Source organism: Monodelphis domestica, chromosome 7, assembly GCF_027887165.1.
Source record: "Monodelphis domestica isolate mMonDom1 chromosome 7, mMonDom1.pri, whole genome shotgun sequence".
NCBI lineage: Eukaryota > Metazoa > Chordata > Mammalia > Didelphimorphia > Didelphidae > Monodelphis > Monodelphis domestica.
Genome location: NC_077233.1, coordinates 187,407,212 through 187,425,843, shown reverse-complemented (window position 1 = coordinate 187,425,843; position 18,632 = coordinate 187,407,212). Strand labels below are relative to the sequence as shown.

The following is an 18,632-nucleotide window of genomic DNA, read 5'->3' as shown; positions in this document are numbered from 1 at the left end:
AAGCCCTTTGGGCATAATTCCAAATTGCCTTCCAGAATGATTGGATCAATTCTCAACTCTACCAACAGTGTAGTAGTGTCCCAATTTTACCATATCCCCTCCCTTTCCTTTGTCGTCATATTGGCCAATCTTCTAGGTGTGAGGTGGTACTTCAGAGTTGTTTTGATTTGCATTTCTCTAATTATGAGAGATTCACACAGTTTTAAAATCACTAATAAACTTTAATTTGACTGTTGGTACTCTACATGTGAAATCATTGTACATTGATTACTAAGTTGATATACTACTAGAGGAACTGGAGGAAACAAGCAGAAAAAAATTTCAGCTAAATGGAAGGATGGTTTACAGGTGTTACATAAGAAACAAAAGAGTTGGCAGAATGAGTTATATGTGTTCAAAAGTTATTTTAAAAAGTATTTCATGGGTCAGTTTATTAACCTGTATTGCTACATTAATGAAAAGTATTCGTAAAAAAGATGACAATGACAATAAAAATACCATTTACATACTGTCATCATTAACTGAAGACAAAGCAATAGAAAAATTCTATTAAGGACTTGATAAGACCCACTAAATCAAATCTACATATACTCTGATAACTTGGTATCTTCATTGTAAAGTGAGAAAAGATGAAGATGGGGAGAAATACATAGGAAAGTATTATTTGAGAGAAAAAACCAAGAGTCTGATGACATAATTTGTACAGAAGTCTCATATCTATGTATCATGAACACTTTCTTCAAAAATATTAGTAGGCACTGGACATGGGCAGTATAAAATAATACCACAAAAATGAAATTGACTACATTTTAATAGAGAGAAAAGATTATTTTCCATGAGTCAGCTGTTTACATATAGTCAAATAAATTGATTTGTCAGTGCTAAAACCAAAATTTAATAAACTAGAATAGTAATGAAGCTACAACACTGAATTATTTATGATTACCAAAGAGAGATTAAATTATATTTTAATCATAGCCAGGGACTAGATCTGTGATTTTATTGACAGAGGGACCTCCTACACATGAAAACTTCTACAAAAGAAGATTGGCCACTTCTCTGCAATTTAGAGTCTTAGAGAGTTACCCAGGGCAGTGAGAGATTAACTGACATGTCCAGGGACATATAACCAGTATGTATCATAAGTGGGACTTAAACCCAGGTCTTCCTGGCTTCCAGGCCAGTTCTCTGTGCTTCTTGTCTCTTTATATACATATAAACAAGGCTAATTCAACTTTGCAAGTTGTAGAGTTTTTTTTTTTTAGCACCAAAGATCACCCCCCCTGCCAAAAGTCAGTTTTCAGAAACTTCAATTATCATGCTTTTCATGGAATGTTTCTAGTAATTGAAGTTTAATAGTATTTTGTTTAAGAGTTAGAAGAAGCAAGGCACAGCATGGAATAGAGTATTAAAAAAGGGCAGGATCCATAAATGAAAAGAAGTCAGGCCAGGAATCGAGGAGAGCACTGTGACAGGTCTAGGGGCCATGAAGGCAGCTGTGGAAGGTCAGGGAGGAAAGGCAGAAAGTGGATTTGAGGGAAGGGGCATAAGATAAGCTTCTGAGTAATTTCACTTGGTTCTACTTTAAAGACTGTACAAGATGAAATTCATAAAACTGCCACTAAGAAGGCCGTGTGTGTATGTGTGTTAAAATGGTTAAGTACATGGGTGGAACTGACACACAGCAGCCCTATCTTTCCCCACACTGCCCAATAACATGCTGAGCTGCTCTCTTTAGAGCTATTGCCCCATCCTAGAAAAGTGGCTTTGATATAAAAATTGTCATGTCAGTTTCAGTGCCTTCATTTTTAATGTTTTCGATCTGATGTAGCAAATTAAGGACTGTTTATAGCTAGCAGTATAATCGATAAAACTTGCTGGCTTATAGTACCTGCATCTGGGATTAAAACTCATTTTTTATTGGCAAACATCATGATCTCCTGTGTATGTGTTAGCAGTTAAATGTGTTATTAAAATAAGATGATGCTCTGATGTTTACATATAACATGCTGATGCAAGAAAACAAACCACAAAAGACACCTCTAGGACCTGCACTCAGCAACTTCTTCCTCTCTTTCTCCCAATGACTTGATGTACATTTCAAATTAGAGTTAAGTTCTTTTCCCCATGCTGTATTATTTTTGAGCTGTGGCACCATTGTAGTTTTGAGCAAACCTCAATGTTAAACTACAGGAAAACAATGTCAGTCAGCACATGCTAACATGAAACACTGGATTTGCTTTAAAAACCTTTTATTCTCCATTATACTAACAAAACAGAAAAATTAAATAGATTGAATAGATTTTTTTTGTTCAAGATACAAAATCTTCTGTATTAGCAAATATCAAGAAGATTTATACATTAACATAAGCTAATAATGTATATTATATTATATAGACATTATGTGTGACTATTGGCTTCTTTCCTTTTCACCTGGTTCAGTGTTTAGCTCCTTTTGCTATCAGCTATCAGCTATCAGTTTGGAAGATGATCCTCTTACTTGTTGTCTCCCTTGAGGGCAGACAATTAAATATTTGTGAAGCCAACTTCCACAAACAATTCTTTGGCTAGAATTAACCAAAACTTGAACTGCCTGACCAAAATTTTTGTGTGATGCTCAATTCTCATTAATCTAATTTTATTCCACAGTATGCTTTTTTCCCATACTCTCTTTCTGTTGAAATCCATTTTGAATGCAAGAGTGGCAGAATTTGAACTCCGCTTGCATTAGTTACCCTTAAACTTTTTGCTCCATGAACCAGTTTAGGAAAAAAAATGTCTTGGGAATCTCTTCCACCCATTCCTGCTTATTATTTCAAAACTAAAGCAAAACAAGGACAACAATTGTAGTGGAGTCTTTATCTATTTTTTTAGTGTTTAATTTAAGTCAGTAATAGTATTAGTGTCAGAATCCAATCAACAGCACAACCCTTACAATTATATGTGGCTTTCATTTAAGAAGACTAGCTGCAGGATCCTTAACACTTTTAAAACAGCTGCTCTACTTACATCATAAGATAGTATAGACTATTTTCCTTGAATACAAAGATCTTAGATTATACTATATAGCCTCAATGTCATTTATAAACCAGGGCTGAAAATTCAAGGAAATTCCTATAAGTTTTCATTGACTTTCCATGACGTTAGTAATTACATGGACAAGTGTAAGTAGAAGAACTTAATTAATTTCTTCAAATAAAGCTAATATTGTATTAACATAGAAGTCATCAATCTTTAAATAAACAAACATATGTTATAGAATCTGAATGAGTAAAATTATGTGATTTGATTACAGAATATTTTCATCACATTTCTCTTGTTTCAAGTCAAAATTGCTTTATGAAAACTTAAAGGTCTTACTTTCTACTGCTGATCTTGGTCTAAAGATTACCTGGACTTGGGGCATGGGGTGGTGGTAGAGCAGAATAGCTGATGAAAAAGATGAGTTTACAACTACATTCTTGCATTATGTAGGACATTAACTTATTTAATTAATTCCTACACTTTGCCAATGTTGTTCAATCATCTATGTATTGTATATGTGTGTCTATGTTGGCACATTTTTCCTGTATTATAAAAATCTATATGGCAAGTGTTAAGTCTTCCTACCTTCCGTTTTATGATATTCTGAATAGCAGTAGTTATGGTCTGCTGATATTGTATGATGATCAACTGTGAAAACTTGGCTACTCCCAACAATGCAATTCTCTGGGAAAAACCTGCAAGACTCATAATGGGGAATGCTATCCACCTCCAGAGAGAGAATTGTTGGAGTTGGATGGATGTGGATCAAAGCACTATCTTTCACACCAGCGTATTTATGGCTTTATTTTGGGGTTTTGATTGTGGCTAATATTGTAGAAAAGTGTGGAAAATTCAACTTTCCCATTTAGTAAAATATTTATATGGATTTTCTTGAGATTTTTTTCATCACTGCATTTTGGTTATTATATTTAATTTCGATTGTATCCTGCTTTTGAAGATCATAAAATCATAGACTTATAGCATATTACAATGTCTCCTAAGTGATATACTCCTACTTCCAATTACTTAAATAGAACTTTAAAGGTTACAAATTATTTTACAAACATGTAACCTAATGTCCTCTTACTATAGTCGAGCATTTTCCCCTTTGAATTGTTTCTAGAAGATATTGAATAGCTGCTAACTTACACTAACCAAACATTTTATCTTTCATTGGGAAATTATATTTGTTACCCTTGACTAGCCTAAAATGCTTTTCTGGACCATATAAACCAAGCTTTCCTTTGCAGGTCCTTTCATCTTTGAGTTGTTCTCTGGTTATTCTATATATTGTCCTCAATGCTCTTCATTTGGCAAGTCCCAAACTAGAGTACTGATCAGAGCTGGAAGGGTCTTTAGAACTCATCTAATTCAATCATACTATTTCTGCAATTTTGAAAACTGAGGCTAAGAGCAGAATAGACATAAAAGTCTATTTATAAATTTAGTAATTTATCAAACACCACAAGTTTCTTTCCCTATATTGAATGTAGAGATTCAAGTCATAGTCCCTACATTATCCATTTATATTTGGATGTGGATTACTCAAAGAAAGTTTTCAGAAGATAGATCAGAAGATACTAGATCTAGAGCTGGAAGGGACCTCAATCACATCTAGTCTGGTCTGGAAGGGACCTCAGTCCCATCTAGTCTAAACCCCTGATTTGACAAATGAGGAAATTGAATCCAAGGGATGCTAACTTGTCCAATGCAGCACAAATAGTACAATGAGTGTCAGAAGCAGGATTTTGAGTTGATTTGTAAAGATATAGAAATTAAATTGACTGACATTTCTATTTGAGTTTTTGCCTTTTTTCTGTCCCAAGAACTAAAAAGAAACCTTTAATTTTTTCCTTTGCTTTTAGAAAAGTCATAGAATTTAAGAGCAATGGTAGGAAATTTATGTATTATTTAGTCCAGTTTCCTCAGTTTAAAGAGATATGAAATGATTGTGCCTAAGTCACACAGTAATATTAAATGGCATAAAAACTTTAAAAAGTGTTATTCTTATTGTTTTTGGTAGTGGCGGCACAGTAGGAACAAGACAGATTCTCAACAATACTGTTCTTTTCTATGCTTTCTTATCTTTTGCATTCTACTCCACTCCACTGACTTTCTTTGGACACTTTATTAGTGCTGTCTGCTTTCTTAAATATGGCTACAGTGTAGTTCTGAGACATTCAATTTGATGTTACAGGTTGTGGAGGGGCTTGGAATTTACCCAAGCTTGACATTAGGGAAACTAAGGATATGAAAAAGGAATTTTACTTTTGGAGGACCCCAAATTTAGTATGAGAAAAATGGCCTTAGTAACTTTCTTCCATGTTATAAACTATATTATAACAGGTCATAATTTCAACATTTCTCCAGTCCCCATTTTGTAAGGTAGCATGGTGGTAGAAGAAACAGTCCAGAACTAGAAGCCAGGGAACCTCACTCTAGTTTCAGCCATGACACTATTTTGCTGCAGAAGCTTGCATAGGTTACATTACTTCTATGGGCCTCATTTTCCCTGTCTACAAAAGGAAGGATTTGGACTAGGAGATCTTGGTGGTTCTTTCTAACATGAAATTCAATCCTGTTTCATAAGCATTTATCAAATATTTAATGCTATACAATTTAATTCCCATTCCTGTATTAATCCCTGATGCATCAAGACATTTTGTTCCTCTTGACTAGGGAGGGGCAGAAAGGAATAAAGCAAGAGAGGGAAAGGGAAAAAGGGAGAGAGGGAGGGAGAGAGGGAGAGTGGGAGAGGGAGAAGGGGAGAGAGAGGGGGGGAGAGAGAGAGAGAGAGAGAGAGAGAGAGAGAGAGAGAGAGAGAGAGAGAGAGAGAGAGAGAGAGAGAGAGAGAGAAAGAAAGAGGTACAGAGATGGAGAGACATAGAGACAGAGATGGAGAGACATAGAGACAGAGAACGAGAAAGAAGGGGACACAGAGACAGAGAGATCCAACTGTGAAGATTAAGTTTAACTCTCCCCTGATTGTGAAAATGAAATTAATTCCCCTGCCCATTTTTAGATTTAATCACCAAAAATATAAATACCCTACTTAAAAGTTGAGTGGGGAGATCTGCCCATTTTTAGATTTAATCACCAAAGGTGTAAACACCACATTCACACTTGAATGGGGGAGGCCTGTGACCCATATGTGCAATAGTGGGTGATGAATCAGAAATAAATTGACTGCCCCTGGGCAGTCCTAAAGCAAAGCTTCAACTGTGATTGGTAGATATAAAATTAGAGGAAGGCACAGGAAGTGATGCAAAAGAAAGTGTCTTTAAAAGGGAGTTACAACTTTCTGAGTAGAGTTTTTACTTGGAGTTGAACTTCCTGTGAGAGGCAGTTCTCCATTCTTTGGAGTGAGACTGGAGAAGAATCTGTTGACTGAACCTGAGAGTTCACCTCCTGGTGAGGCTGTTCTTAAATCTCTTCTTTTGGACTGACATGTGGTGAATGAAAAGGCTGACTCCTTTCCTGGATATTTTCTGAAAAAACAAAACAAAACAAAACTAGCTTCAGGAGAGACCTACCTCTTGAGAAAGACTTCCCTAGGTCCTCAGCTTTGCTGAGGCCAGCTAAGGACTAACTCTCCCTGCCCAAGTTGAACCAGGGGCCGGGAGTAAATTACTTCATGCTTAGGTTAGTTTATCTTACCCTATCCTCTCTCTGATTTTCTTACTTCACTCTTTCTATATTGTGTAAATAAATTGTAAATAAATCTCTGGAATAAATTAGATTCCTGGTGATCCTATTTTATATATAATCTAGTCCAACCTTTTTATATAATAAATAACCCTTTTCCCCTTACACAACTCTATCTTCTCGCAAAATGGAACAGCATATGCCAACTTCTTTACTCAGTTATACTAGCACATTCTTACCTTTCTAACCTCCCCCTTTGGATACTTATTGTTCTTATTAAAATGTCTGCCTAAAACCTTATTACCTTTCACTGTAAATCTGCTTCTTCCTGTGTTATTTCTATCTGTGACACCAATTATTTCATATTTGTAACTTTTGGAGATTGCCTTTCTATTTCTTTCTATTTCAAACCTCACATCAAATCAATTACCAAATTCTATTAATTCTAATATCATAACATCTCTTATATCTGACCCTTTTCATTATTCCTGTTGCCATCACCTTTGTACAGACCATCATTCCTCACCTCCCTAGAATAGTGAAGTAGTCTTCTTAATCTAACAGGTCTTCACAGTTCTCTTCTTTCTCTCTCCTTAAATGGACCTTTCATATTGCTTCCAGAATAAAATTTCTTAAAAATGGAACTGGCCATGGCAGTTCTGTTTTTTTTTTCTTTAAATAATAGCATATAACCACTTCTAGGAATACTTTAATCCTCATGTCATGAGAGATCACCATCCCACCATTTGAAAGGCTCAAAGTTCTTCAGAGGAAGCCCATAAATTGTGATGTACCTAACTCCTCTAGTGGCTACTGGTTGTTACTTCAGGGTCATATAATCATTCATTGCATCTAGACTGCCATTAAATAAGGCATCACAATGTTACACTTATTAGCCAGCCCATAACATAGTGGAACTGATTCTAACTGGCATGGGGGAGGATTTATTTGAGGCGAGCTATATCCAATGGGCAGGTGCCTGGGAAAACAAATATCATATAGGACCTAACATATAGTGCTCTCCTTAGAGTTCACATGGAATAAATGGGGATAACATGAATGATGACATTATTACATTATAGAAGTAATTACATTTTATATGTGGAGTATTAGTTATAATTTATTCAATTGACAGTTGATGTTAAATCAATGATCTAAAGACATATATTTCTATACTCCCCTTCCCCCCACCCCTGTGATGGAGAGAGTATGCACAATTAATTGATAATAATTTTTTCCAACCACCACAAATCAGCCTTTTCTCTCCACCACTCCCTCTGAATGAAAATTAAACAGACACCTCTTGTTACAAACATGTGTATAGTCAAATAAAATAAATGTCTGTATTGTTCATGTAAAACCTGAGTATATATAAATGTATATATCTACAAATGTATGTTTTATATAATACATATACACACACCTATAAGTTTATATGTCTATAACTATGTGTCTTATTCTGCATTCTCACTTCCCTATCAGGAGATGGCATTAGTCCTCTGGAATTGTGGTTGATCTTTACACTTAGCAGAGTTCATAGATCTTTTAAAGTTGTTGTTTACCATATTATTCTCATTGTTTAAATTGCTCTCCTCATTCTGTTTACTTCACCCTGCATTATGCAATTCCTCCCAGGTTTCACTGAAACCATCCCTTTCATCATTTCTTACAGCACAGTGGTATTTTATCACATTTATATACTATAACTTGTCATTCTCTAGTTGATGGGCTTGCCCTAAGATTTGCATTCTTTGTCATCTCAAAAGGAGCTATAAATATTTTTTGTGCATCCTTAGTTGTTTTGTTTTTGCATAGAAAAAGCCTTTTAAAATCATCCTTTCCTCTAATTTCCCTTTCCTCTTCCCTGTTGGGTGAAATGTATTTCTACACCCAAACTTGTGTGTGCATGCATGTGTGTGTGTGCACGAGTGTGTGTGTGTATTCTTTCTTCAAATGTATGTGCTTGTGTGTGTATTCTTTCTTCAAATGAGTATTTCAAATGTCAGCCACTCCTGTCTTCCTTTTTTGTAGCTTTCTGCTTGTATACCCCAGTTGCATAACATACTTTCCCCATACCTTCTTTCCCCTTCTTCATTCCTAGCATTCCTCTCTTTCCATTCTTCTTATAAGATAGTGAAGATATAAAAGAAACCTTTCCAGACCTTGTTTCTACTTAAACTTCCTCTATGATCCTCAGTAATAGAGTTTAAGGGGAATACATATCATCTTGCAAGCAGTTTATCCTTGTTTAATCCTTTATAATTGCTCATTCATGTTTACTTCTTTTGTTTCTCTTAACTATTATGTTTGAACTTCAGAGTTTCATTGCAGCTTTGATCTTTGAATCAGGAATGCTTGTAAGTCCTTACTTTCCATTTTTTCCCTCTATAAGATTATACCCAGTTTTGCTGGGTAAGCTATTCTTGGCTGTAAACCTATATCCTTTGACTTCTAGATTTGAGTTCTGACAAGCTCCTCATTACTTTATAGTGATAGCTGATAAATCATATGAGATTCTGATTACGGCTCCTTGATGCTTGAATTCTTTCTTTCTGGCTGTTGGCAGTATTTTTTTCTTTGACTTGGAAGGTATTGATTTTGGCTATGGTGTTCTTAGTTTTCATTTTAAGGTTTCTTTCAAAAGGTGATTAGTGGATTCTATTTCCACTTGCCTTCCGGTTCTAAAGAGTCTGGGCAGTTCTCTTTTAAGAGTTCTCTAAATATGATGTCTAGGCTCTTATTGGTTGTGACTTTTAGGTAGTCCAATGAACCAGCTGACCCCTGTCCTCACACCTGTCAGAAGGTCATGGTGTTCTTGTATAGGTTTAGGGCATATTCTCTCCCTGTGTTGGAGTGCTTGGAGCACTGAGGTCCCGGTGAGACCTAGTCCCTTGTGTCCACAAGCCTCTTTGTTTCTGTTTGCGGATTCAGGATTCAGGATTCATCAGGATTCAGCCTAGTGTATTTTTCTAGATTGCTTTGGCTACCCCTTGTGTTACTCCTAAGCTGAAAATCTCCAGGATATCCCTATTGCCTGAGTAAAGTTCAAATGTTTCTCTTTGGTACTCAATGTCTTCCACAATTTGTTATCACTCTCCCTTTCTAGCCTTATCTCATATTACTTTTTTTTAATGGAATCTTATGGGTTAATACAATAGAATGGAGAGATATAAGGCTAGAATGAATGGTTTTGAATGCAAAGCTTAAGAACTTGGACAATGAGAATAATATCTTATTTATATGTAGGAAAGGGCTGGACCAAATAAGTTACAGAGACCCCTTCTAAATTATGACCAAATCTATCAGAGAACCCTAATGTCCATCAAAAATATGAAAAGAAGCAGACTGTACCTGGATTGACCTTTCTCTTCTCACTTTAATTTTGATTTATTTATTTGATAGATAACTACAAAACATTGGGGACAAAAACTCAGCATTTGCTGAGTCTGGATAATCATTTGCGGCTGTGTTTACTCTTGTTTCTAAGGCCGATAGGTTCTTTAGAAATTTTTTTTTTGTACTAAGTAAGATTCCTTAATGAGTACAGTTAATGGAAAAAACCATTAGGTAGTAGATAAAAAAATGAACAGTTTAGTAACTGATTTGTTGCAGATGGAAGTGAGCCATTAACATTTCTTTTAAGTAGGTAATAGAGGCAGCATGGTGTCTAAGATAGAACACTGAACTTTGTCAGTAACATCTAAGTTTAATTGTAAGGCTATTAAGCCTCAGTTTTCTTATTTGTAGAATTGGGATAACACCTATAGTACTTGCCTAAGAGGTTCACAGAATCACAAAATTTCAGGGCAGGATAAGATCTTAGTGGCCATCTAGTACAACTCATTCCTGGAACAGGATTATCCTTTACAATATAACCTAACAAGCAGTCATTAAACCTTTGCTAGAAGCCTTCTAGTGAGGGAGAACTTAACTAGCTCCTTATACAACCCATTTAACTTTTGTATAGCTCAAGTTGCTAGTAAATTTTTTCCTCACATCAAGACTAAATTTGCTATTTTCAACTTTGACTTATTGCTCTTGCTCATATCCTTTGGGATCAAACATAAAACAATCTATTCCCTCTTTGTGATAGCCCTTCCAAAATCTGAAGACACATATGCTCCTCCTAAATCCTCTAGTCTCTTGGCTAAACATCCCCATTTTTTCAGCCAGTCCTCATGTGGAATGAACTTAAGGACTTTTACCATTCCGTTTACCTTCTGATTCATTCCGATTTATCAATCTCCAAATGTGATTTTACCAGGGCAAAATACATATGAACTAATGGCTTCTCATTCTCAGATACTATGCCTTTCATAGTGTGGTATAAAACATCAGCTTTTTTGGCTTCCATATTGCTCATATTGCAACAATAAACTTCTTACCCCCCAAACCAATAACAGCAACAATGCTACATCATGTTTTTCTGATGAACTGCCTTCCAGCTATGGTAAAATAATGTATCTAAAGTACTTGGCAAACCTTTAAGTACTGGATACTTCAACTATTATTAATAAAAGTCCATGTACTTAATAATTGTAAGATTTATAACTTTGCTGCAACGTGGCACTGCAAAATAGCATAATTAAAGATTCAACTGATGAAACACCTACCTATGTATTAGTATTAATACATTAATTAGTATTAATTAGTATTAGTATTAAATAGTAACTAGTATTAAAAAGCTACTTTATTGTAAATGATAGTGACATAATTTATTTCATAGAAAGCATTTAAATTAGGAATTGATCACTAATTTCATCTCATTTGTATGTATACATTTAGTGGGAAATCTGATGATCCTTTATCCTGAATGATTTTGCCAGGTGCATTGCAAAAAAAAAAAGTCTCCCAATTGTATCCCAAAGAGAGAGCTGTTTATATTAACCATAGGCCTATTAAGAGGTCTTGAGTGTATTTACTGTAGTAACATCCTGCAAACACTGGTTTTTAAAAATCAAAATAAGTCAAGACTTTCTCTGGTGCTTTAAAAATGTTTAGTCCAATTCTGGAGAAATATTCCTTGACTGAGAGACCTGGAAGCTAAAGTATATGCTGTACAAAAGAAAATACAAGAAGTTTGACTTGAGAAGAGACAAATCTTTCCATCAACTTTTGTGTAGAGATAGGGTGTTCAAAAGAATTTCAGATGAGCCATATAAAAATAATGAAAGTTTGGTCTGTTACTTTCACCTTTGAGATATTAGGACTCTTTTCTTTATCATAAACACTGTTAATTAAGGACTGTCATTAGAGTCAATAACAATTCTTTCCCGGGAACAAAGAATAGATTCATTCTGTGACTTACTTGTTCTTTAATATTTGAGGATCTAGTAACTAGAAAGAGAAATGAAATAGTGAGCCAAAATCTCACCTCCTCCAGCATGATGATCCCGACTTACATCACCCTCCTCAACTCATCCTTAAGCTTCTTTTAAGGACTTAGACATCCTTGCATATTAACTTTCACGTGCTTTTTGCTTCACAAATGTGACCTTCAGTGACTCCTTATGGTTCAATGAGAAAACAGCACTTGGCTAAAAAGAATGAGACCAGCATCCTACTCACACCTCTTCTGAATGGTCTTGAGCTATTTTAAACTCTGGAACTGTTTTCTCTCCTGTAAGATTGGTGTGTGTGTATGTGTGTGTGTGTGTGCGTGCGCGCATGCTAGCATATGAAGATGAGGAGCTGAAGGGAACTTAGACTAGACTTTGTATTTATTAGCCATCAGTCCATAGAGCGGGACATATCCAAGGCAAATTTTATTTCATAAAACTTTTACTGCCAAAGGTCCTTGCTTCTTAAAACTTAAAATTTAAGAATAAAGGCTTTTTCCTTCTCTTTCTTCTATCTGGACTCTGCTCCTTTACCTTATTTCTTCTTATTTATTGGTTTAGGCTTTGCTCAAAGAAGAGCTCCTCTATAGGATCATAGAATTAGAGTTGGAGGGGACTTCAGAGGCTATCCAGTCTACCTTCTTTTTTTAGATAAAGAAACTGAGGCACAGAAAAGTTAAGTGACTTGCCCACAGTTGATTACTACTTTCTTCCTCTCTCCCCACCTCCACCCTTTTCCCAATCTATCCCTTCTGGGGTCAGATAGTATTTTGTTTTCATCAGAGGAAGTAAAATGTTAAGGGCTTTAAGGCAAAAGATATTATAAAAGACTTTATTATTAATAAGAAGATTGCGCATTATAGCTATCTATGTTAGCTTCCTAAACTCATACTAGACTGCCATGCCTTAAAGGCAAGGTCTGAATTTAGATAATTTTGTTCCTCAGGCAGTAGACACTTAATAAATGTTTATTGTTGTTGTTCTCAGTTGATGACCAGTGGTTCAGGAACAGCAAAGTGACAGTGGAGGCTGTGGAGTACAGAGTAGATAATTTAGATATCACAGCAGTTTTCAGTATAGTTTGGACTTGGAGACCCTAGAGAAGACGTTCTCCAATAGACCTTTCAAAAATAATTATGTCTTTGTACTTAATCTAGAAGTGCATTGTAATTTCTTGAGCATGAAGTGATATGATATCCTTTCTATATCCTCTCTTCTCTTTACCTTTGCTGGGGGCCTCACAGATTGCCCTATAGGCATTGACTAAAGTCTGTCCTTGCTATATAACACATATACACAGGCACACACACACATAACCTGGTTTAATCTTCCCTTTCTATGATCTCCTATTCTAGGAGGTCATATAAGAACTCATAAATCATACATAGATATGCCACCACAGCCTTTGTAGGTTCAATTTTAATTAATAGTATCTACCCAGAGAAGACACTTTCTCACCTTTTTGATGTGGTAATTGCAGTTGTGAAATAATATAGTCTTCCACGAGAACAGGGCATACTCCCTGAATAGAGTGATCTACAGAGCAGCTACTGCTGCTTTGAAATAGTGTATGAGTTGTTCATCTTTCCTAACTCTTCAGGGGAAAAACAAGTTACCTCATGGAGGAAGCAAATTACTAGATACTAATGGAAGGATCATGCAACCTCTCTTTCTTTGGCAGAATTGTAACAGAGTAACAGTAAACACCTCCACAGTTTAGAATTCTATTTAGAATGCTGAGGAATCCCACAGCAAATCTTCCCTTATGAGACCAAACCTAAATAGGCTCTTGGAGATAACTACCCAGGTCTTAGATGAAGAAAAAAAGAGCTAAAATCTCATTTCATTGCAAATAGGACAACAGACTGCCTGAAAAGTGTAGACAGTGCTTAGTTAATGCAATTAAAACAACAACAACAAAATGCCTGGGCGGGTAAGAGCTCTAAATTTGGTACAACATAGTTGATACAAGCCACATTCAGGGGACTAAAAGAAGTCAATTTTGAGCAGAAGAGAGGAAGAAATGGAAGAAAAAGAAAGGGGAGAATGTTTGAAGACTGGATGGAAAGATGAGAAAAAATCGTCCTGGAAATAGATGTGAAAGCTCAGAGGATGCTTATAAACAATAGGATCCAGATGGAAGGGCATCTCTTCTTGCCCTTACTAGCTCTAGGTAAGGATTCAGCCACTCATTTCCTTGGGATGATCATTGGAATGACCCTGAGGGACAACGAAGAATCTCGGTTTAAGAAAGGGCCTGATGATGGCTATATTGAGATTAGCTCATCCAGGAGAGAGGGGAGACCCAACAAAAGGCATATGTTTGAGTCTAATCAGGGAAAGATGTAGGGCATGAGGAGAAGGGGGGGGTACCTGCAAAGTAGCTCTTTGAGCTACTAAAATTGGAAATATCGAAGCTAGCTTCTGTTTCTAGTTTCTGCGGGAGATTGAGGTAAGAAAAACTCGGAGGTTAGCCTTTCTCAAACCCCTCTTCTGCCAATCTGTGGCTCGAAGAGGTGTCTCTGGTCTCTGTTGCCGGGTTCAATTTGGCGATAAACCGCTGGGAAGGAGAAGGTTGCGGGGTGAAGGTCCCCTGGCCCTCCACAAAAGAGCAAAAGAGTGGCAGGTCGTTCTTGCCCTTCCCCCTCTTTTCTGGAGCCCTGTGATGGGATGGAATCTCCGATAGCCAGCAAAGCTTTTAGAGATAGAATGCTCTGTTCCAGCAGCACCCTCCGTCTCCCATTGCCTCATCCTCTCTGGACTTCTCCCAAGATTGCTCCTATCTATTTCTCATTCCCACCCTGCGGGTCCCCGCCCTGTTCTAATCTCTAGCACCCCTCTGCAAGAGCACCGCTCTCTCTCCAAAGCAGGCAGAAGCTTCCCTTCCCCCCCCCCCCCCTTCGGAAGTGCCTACCATCCCACCCCTCTGATCTGCCTTCTCCACTCTGCCGCTGCTGAGCTCAGGGTAGTAAGGGACCAAGGGTGCCTTTGGGTTTCTTCTATGTTTCCTGAGCTCTGCAGGGGACTATAGGGCGCAGACACCAGAGCGCAGTCTAGGAAAGCACAGGGCAATTCCACGTGCACAAGGGGGTCACTGGACTTGGGACAGACCTCTTCCCAGTTCCCAAGTCCGAGCCCTCTCCGACCCTCCTTACTGAGCCCGCAGCATCCTGGAGTTCGTTGCTCTGCCCCAGCATCTCCTTTTGCTTCTCAGGCGGGTGAAAATGTTACTGACGCTCCCAATTCTGCAGCTCGTTGAGAGACTAGGACCAGCTCTGCAGGTTCAACTCTATGCTATGCCTCCACTGCCCTTCTCATACGGTCCATCTCTCTTGGAGAAAGCGAGCCCCCATGTCAGATAGGTCCTGAACTGGAGACGTGCCAGGCTTTCCAATGCAAGGAGATAAAAGTGGCTTCTCCCTGAGCAGGCAGATTAAGAAGCGCTCTGTTCTTTCCTTCCAGTCTTTCTCTCTTCTCCCAGGGCTCTACACTGCCCCCGAATCGCTCCCCCGCTTGCCACCTTTCTCTATTCTCCCCCCTCCTACCCTGCTCAAGCTCAATCCTTTCCCTCCTACCACTCTCGCCTCCTCAGCCTGCGTGCCCTCCTCCCTCCCTCTTTCCTCCCGTCACCCCTCCTCTCTTCACACACACTCCTCCTTCCTCTTTCTCTCCCTCCCTTCATTCCACAAGTGTCGCTTCCCTTTCACTCGCGCACTTGGGGAGCTGGAGAGGTGAGAAGGATCCGGCGAACGAGTGCAGGGAGACTAAAGAATAGAGGAAGGGGGACGGGAGGGACATCGGACAGCAGGGGCCCTAGGACAGATTGACATTTTCAACCGTCTTCCTCTGCCCCAAACACCTGCTACTGAACTGACCATCTTCTCTTCTTCCCCTTCCCCCTCCCCACACCTCCACCTCCCCCCTCAGACCCTACGCGCAACGCCGCGCCCAGCCCCTTGTGGCCGCGCGCTGGAACCAAACGCCGCCGGCTGAGAGCGCAGTGGCCGCGGACAGAGCGCCCCGCGCCGCCCCCTGCATGTGCGGCTCCTGGCGGCTCGCAGCTCCCGGCAGCCTCGGAAGCTTTAGCAGCTCCAGCGGCGGCGGCGGCTCCGGCGGTGGCAGCAGCGGCTCCGGCGGCTGCAGAGCAGCGGAGCCCAGGCTGGGAGACACAATGCGCCGTGTCCTTCGCTTGCTCCTCGGCTGTTGCCTGACCGAGCTGTGCGCCCGCGTGTGCCGGGCGCAGGAGCGATCAGGGCAGGGGCAGCTCCACCAGCAGCAGCAACAGCAGCATCAACACCTGGACAACGTGGTGGTTCTGTCAGGCGGTAACCGTTCGGGAGCCGGGGATCCTGGGGAAGCCACTGGCGCTTCAGAGGCGGCCCCAACCAAAGCCCCTACGCCAGACTCCTGCCGAGGCTACTTCGATGTCATGGGGCAGTGGGACCCTCCGTTTAACTGCAGCTCTGGGGACTTCATCTTCTGCTGCGGCACTTGTGGCTTTCGGTTTTGCTGCACGTTCAAGAAGAGGCGCCTGAACCAGAGCACCTGCACCAACTACGACACGCCACTCTGGCTGAACACGGGCAAGCCCCCGGCCCGCAAGGACGACCCCCTGCATGACCCAACCAAGGACAAGACTAACCTTATTGTCTACATCATTTGCGGGGTGGTGGCTGTCATGGTGCTGGTGGGCATTTTCACCAAGCTGGGGCTAGAAAAGGCTCACCGACCCCAGCGGGAGCACATGTCCAGGTGGGTTCCCTCTTCTTTCCCTTTCCACCTCCGTTTTCCCCTCCCTCTGGCAACGCCTCTCCAGCCTCCCTCCCCACTCTTGTAGGAACTGAGCTAGGGAAGCCAACTTTGGGCTGGGGAGTGTGGGGAACTGACACTTTTCTCAGCGCAGGTGGGGGAGGTTCTCTATTCCCCATCTTGCCACACTCCTTCCTCCATCGAGGTGCAGGGGTGGGTGGGTGGGGGATGTCGAGGGGAGGTTTGCATTTGTGTGGCAAAGACGCGTCCCGTCCCTGCTCGAGTTCTGAGATTCAGGACCACATTCTCCAATAGATCAGGTTCTCTTTTGTAGCTTTAAGATAAACAGTTCTAGGCTTGGGGCAAAACGAGGAGGGTTACAAGGAGAAGGGGGAGGGGGCGTGTGTGTGCAAGCGTGTGTGTATTGCTTGCACCTCATCTGACTTGGGAAAATAAGGCGAAGGAGGCGTTGGGTGTGGGGAGGAGAACAAAAGCCTCTGGGAAACCGATCGGTTTTCCAAAGCAACTGCGGATTCTCCCAGAGAGGACAACAGTTCACCCGAGACAAGAACCTATTGTTCCCCCCTCCTCTCCTTAACACCCGCCCCCTTTTTCCTCTTCTCGCCTGATTTCGAAGCTAGATGCTCTGGTCACAGCACAGAGTAAGCAGCAAGACTGGGGCTGAGCTGGGCGCCCTGCACTAGGGCAATCAAGAAGTGCTGCTGCTAAGTCCCCTCCCTGGGAGCTCGAGTCCCACAGAGCCCTCCCTTCAAGACATTAGCCATTTGTCAAGTTTTCAGTCTGTCTCATTCATTTTGCAAATCTCAGGCAGGGGGAAGTTGGAGCAGATGGAAGAAGACATTTGTGGAGTAATGGAGCTATTTTCCCTTTATGTATACATCTATATCTATCTATATCTCTATATAATAAACAAGAGAGTCTAAATTGATCCCCACGTTTCGGTAACTTTTGAGAGCTGACACAATGACGCCTTCTACTGGGGGATCAGCAATGGGTGGCGTGGGCTTCCGGAGGGTCTCTATCCCAAGTGCCATAGAGACTTGATTGCGGCTGGGAAACAGCTGGATGACCAGAACCTGAGATCTTTCCCTGCCACTGGAACGGAAACGTAGAGATGAAGTCCTCGCGTGCCTCCCCCACCCCCCACATTCAGGGTCTCATGTGTGTATCTCTGTGTGTGAGTGAGCTGTTTTGCCTCTCCTGAACTGAACAAAGAGACCCACCAAAAATAGGCAAAGGAATGCATCACCAGTTCACTAGCAATTATTTTCTATTTATACACAAGAGGATCAGATTAATTTTTCTTTGCAGGGAGGGGTTTGGGGAAAGACGTGTGTATGTGTGTGTGTGTGTGTGAAAGTATTTGTATGAGTATGTTTGTATGTTGGGGTGGGGGGAGTTCCCCTTCTCCGTTTCTGCAGGCTACCTTGAGTGGACGAAGGGACTCTGGAAGAAAGGGATTGGTTAGTAGTGGATATAAATAATTCGCCAGAGGTTTCAAGGAGCCCTGACCTACTAAACAAATAAAAGACCACATTCCATCAACACCCTCAAATCCCGGAACAACTCTAGTCCATTGAGTATCAGTATTTCTCCTTAACCTTGATCAATTACACTCCTCTCCTATTCTTGCTTAGTAACAGCAATTTCCTGCATCTTTGTTTCTATTAAGGCAAGTTGTAGAAAGAGGTCTGATATAGATTGGCTTTGGATGTTTCTCTGAAACTAAGTGATTCATAGACTGTCACAGCTCTAATGATCCTTCCAGAGAATCTAGTCTATTCCCCCTTCCCATTTTACAGATGAAGAAACAGGCCTAGAAATAGTGTCATGCCCAAGGTCACACTATTAGTG

The 18,632-nt window shown here is 40.1% G+C and overlaps 1 protein-coding gene and 1 long non-coding RNA gene across 3 annotated transcripts in view; one reads left to right on the top strand and one right to left on the bottom strand.

Moving 5' to 3' along the window:
* Positions 1–200: 200 nt before the first annotated feature.
* LOC103091983 (uncharacterized) lies at positions 201–15,723 on the bottom strand. The gene is made up of 2 exons (XR_008913634.1): positions 15,164–15,723; positions 201–6,512 (listed from the first exon to the last, which is right to left on the bottom strand). It is a non-coding gene; the product is annotated as an uncharacterized LOC103091983 (long non-coding RNA).
* Positions 15,384–18,632, top strand: part of SHISA9 (shisa family member 9) — a 484,462-nt gene continuing 481,213 nt past the window's right edge. Inside the window, exon 1 of one of the 2 annotated variants that reach the window (XM_056806175.1) lies at positions 15,384–16,760. In XM_056806175.1, the coding sequence (XP_056662153.1) occupies positions 16,045–16,760 (716 nt within the window). In that variant the 5' untranslated portion in view covers positions 15,384–16,044. The remainder of the gene's footprint in view (positions 16,761–18,632) is intronic. The other variant, XM_056806176.1, reaches the window with a different exon arrangement.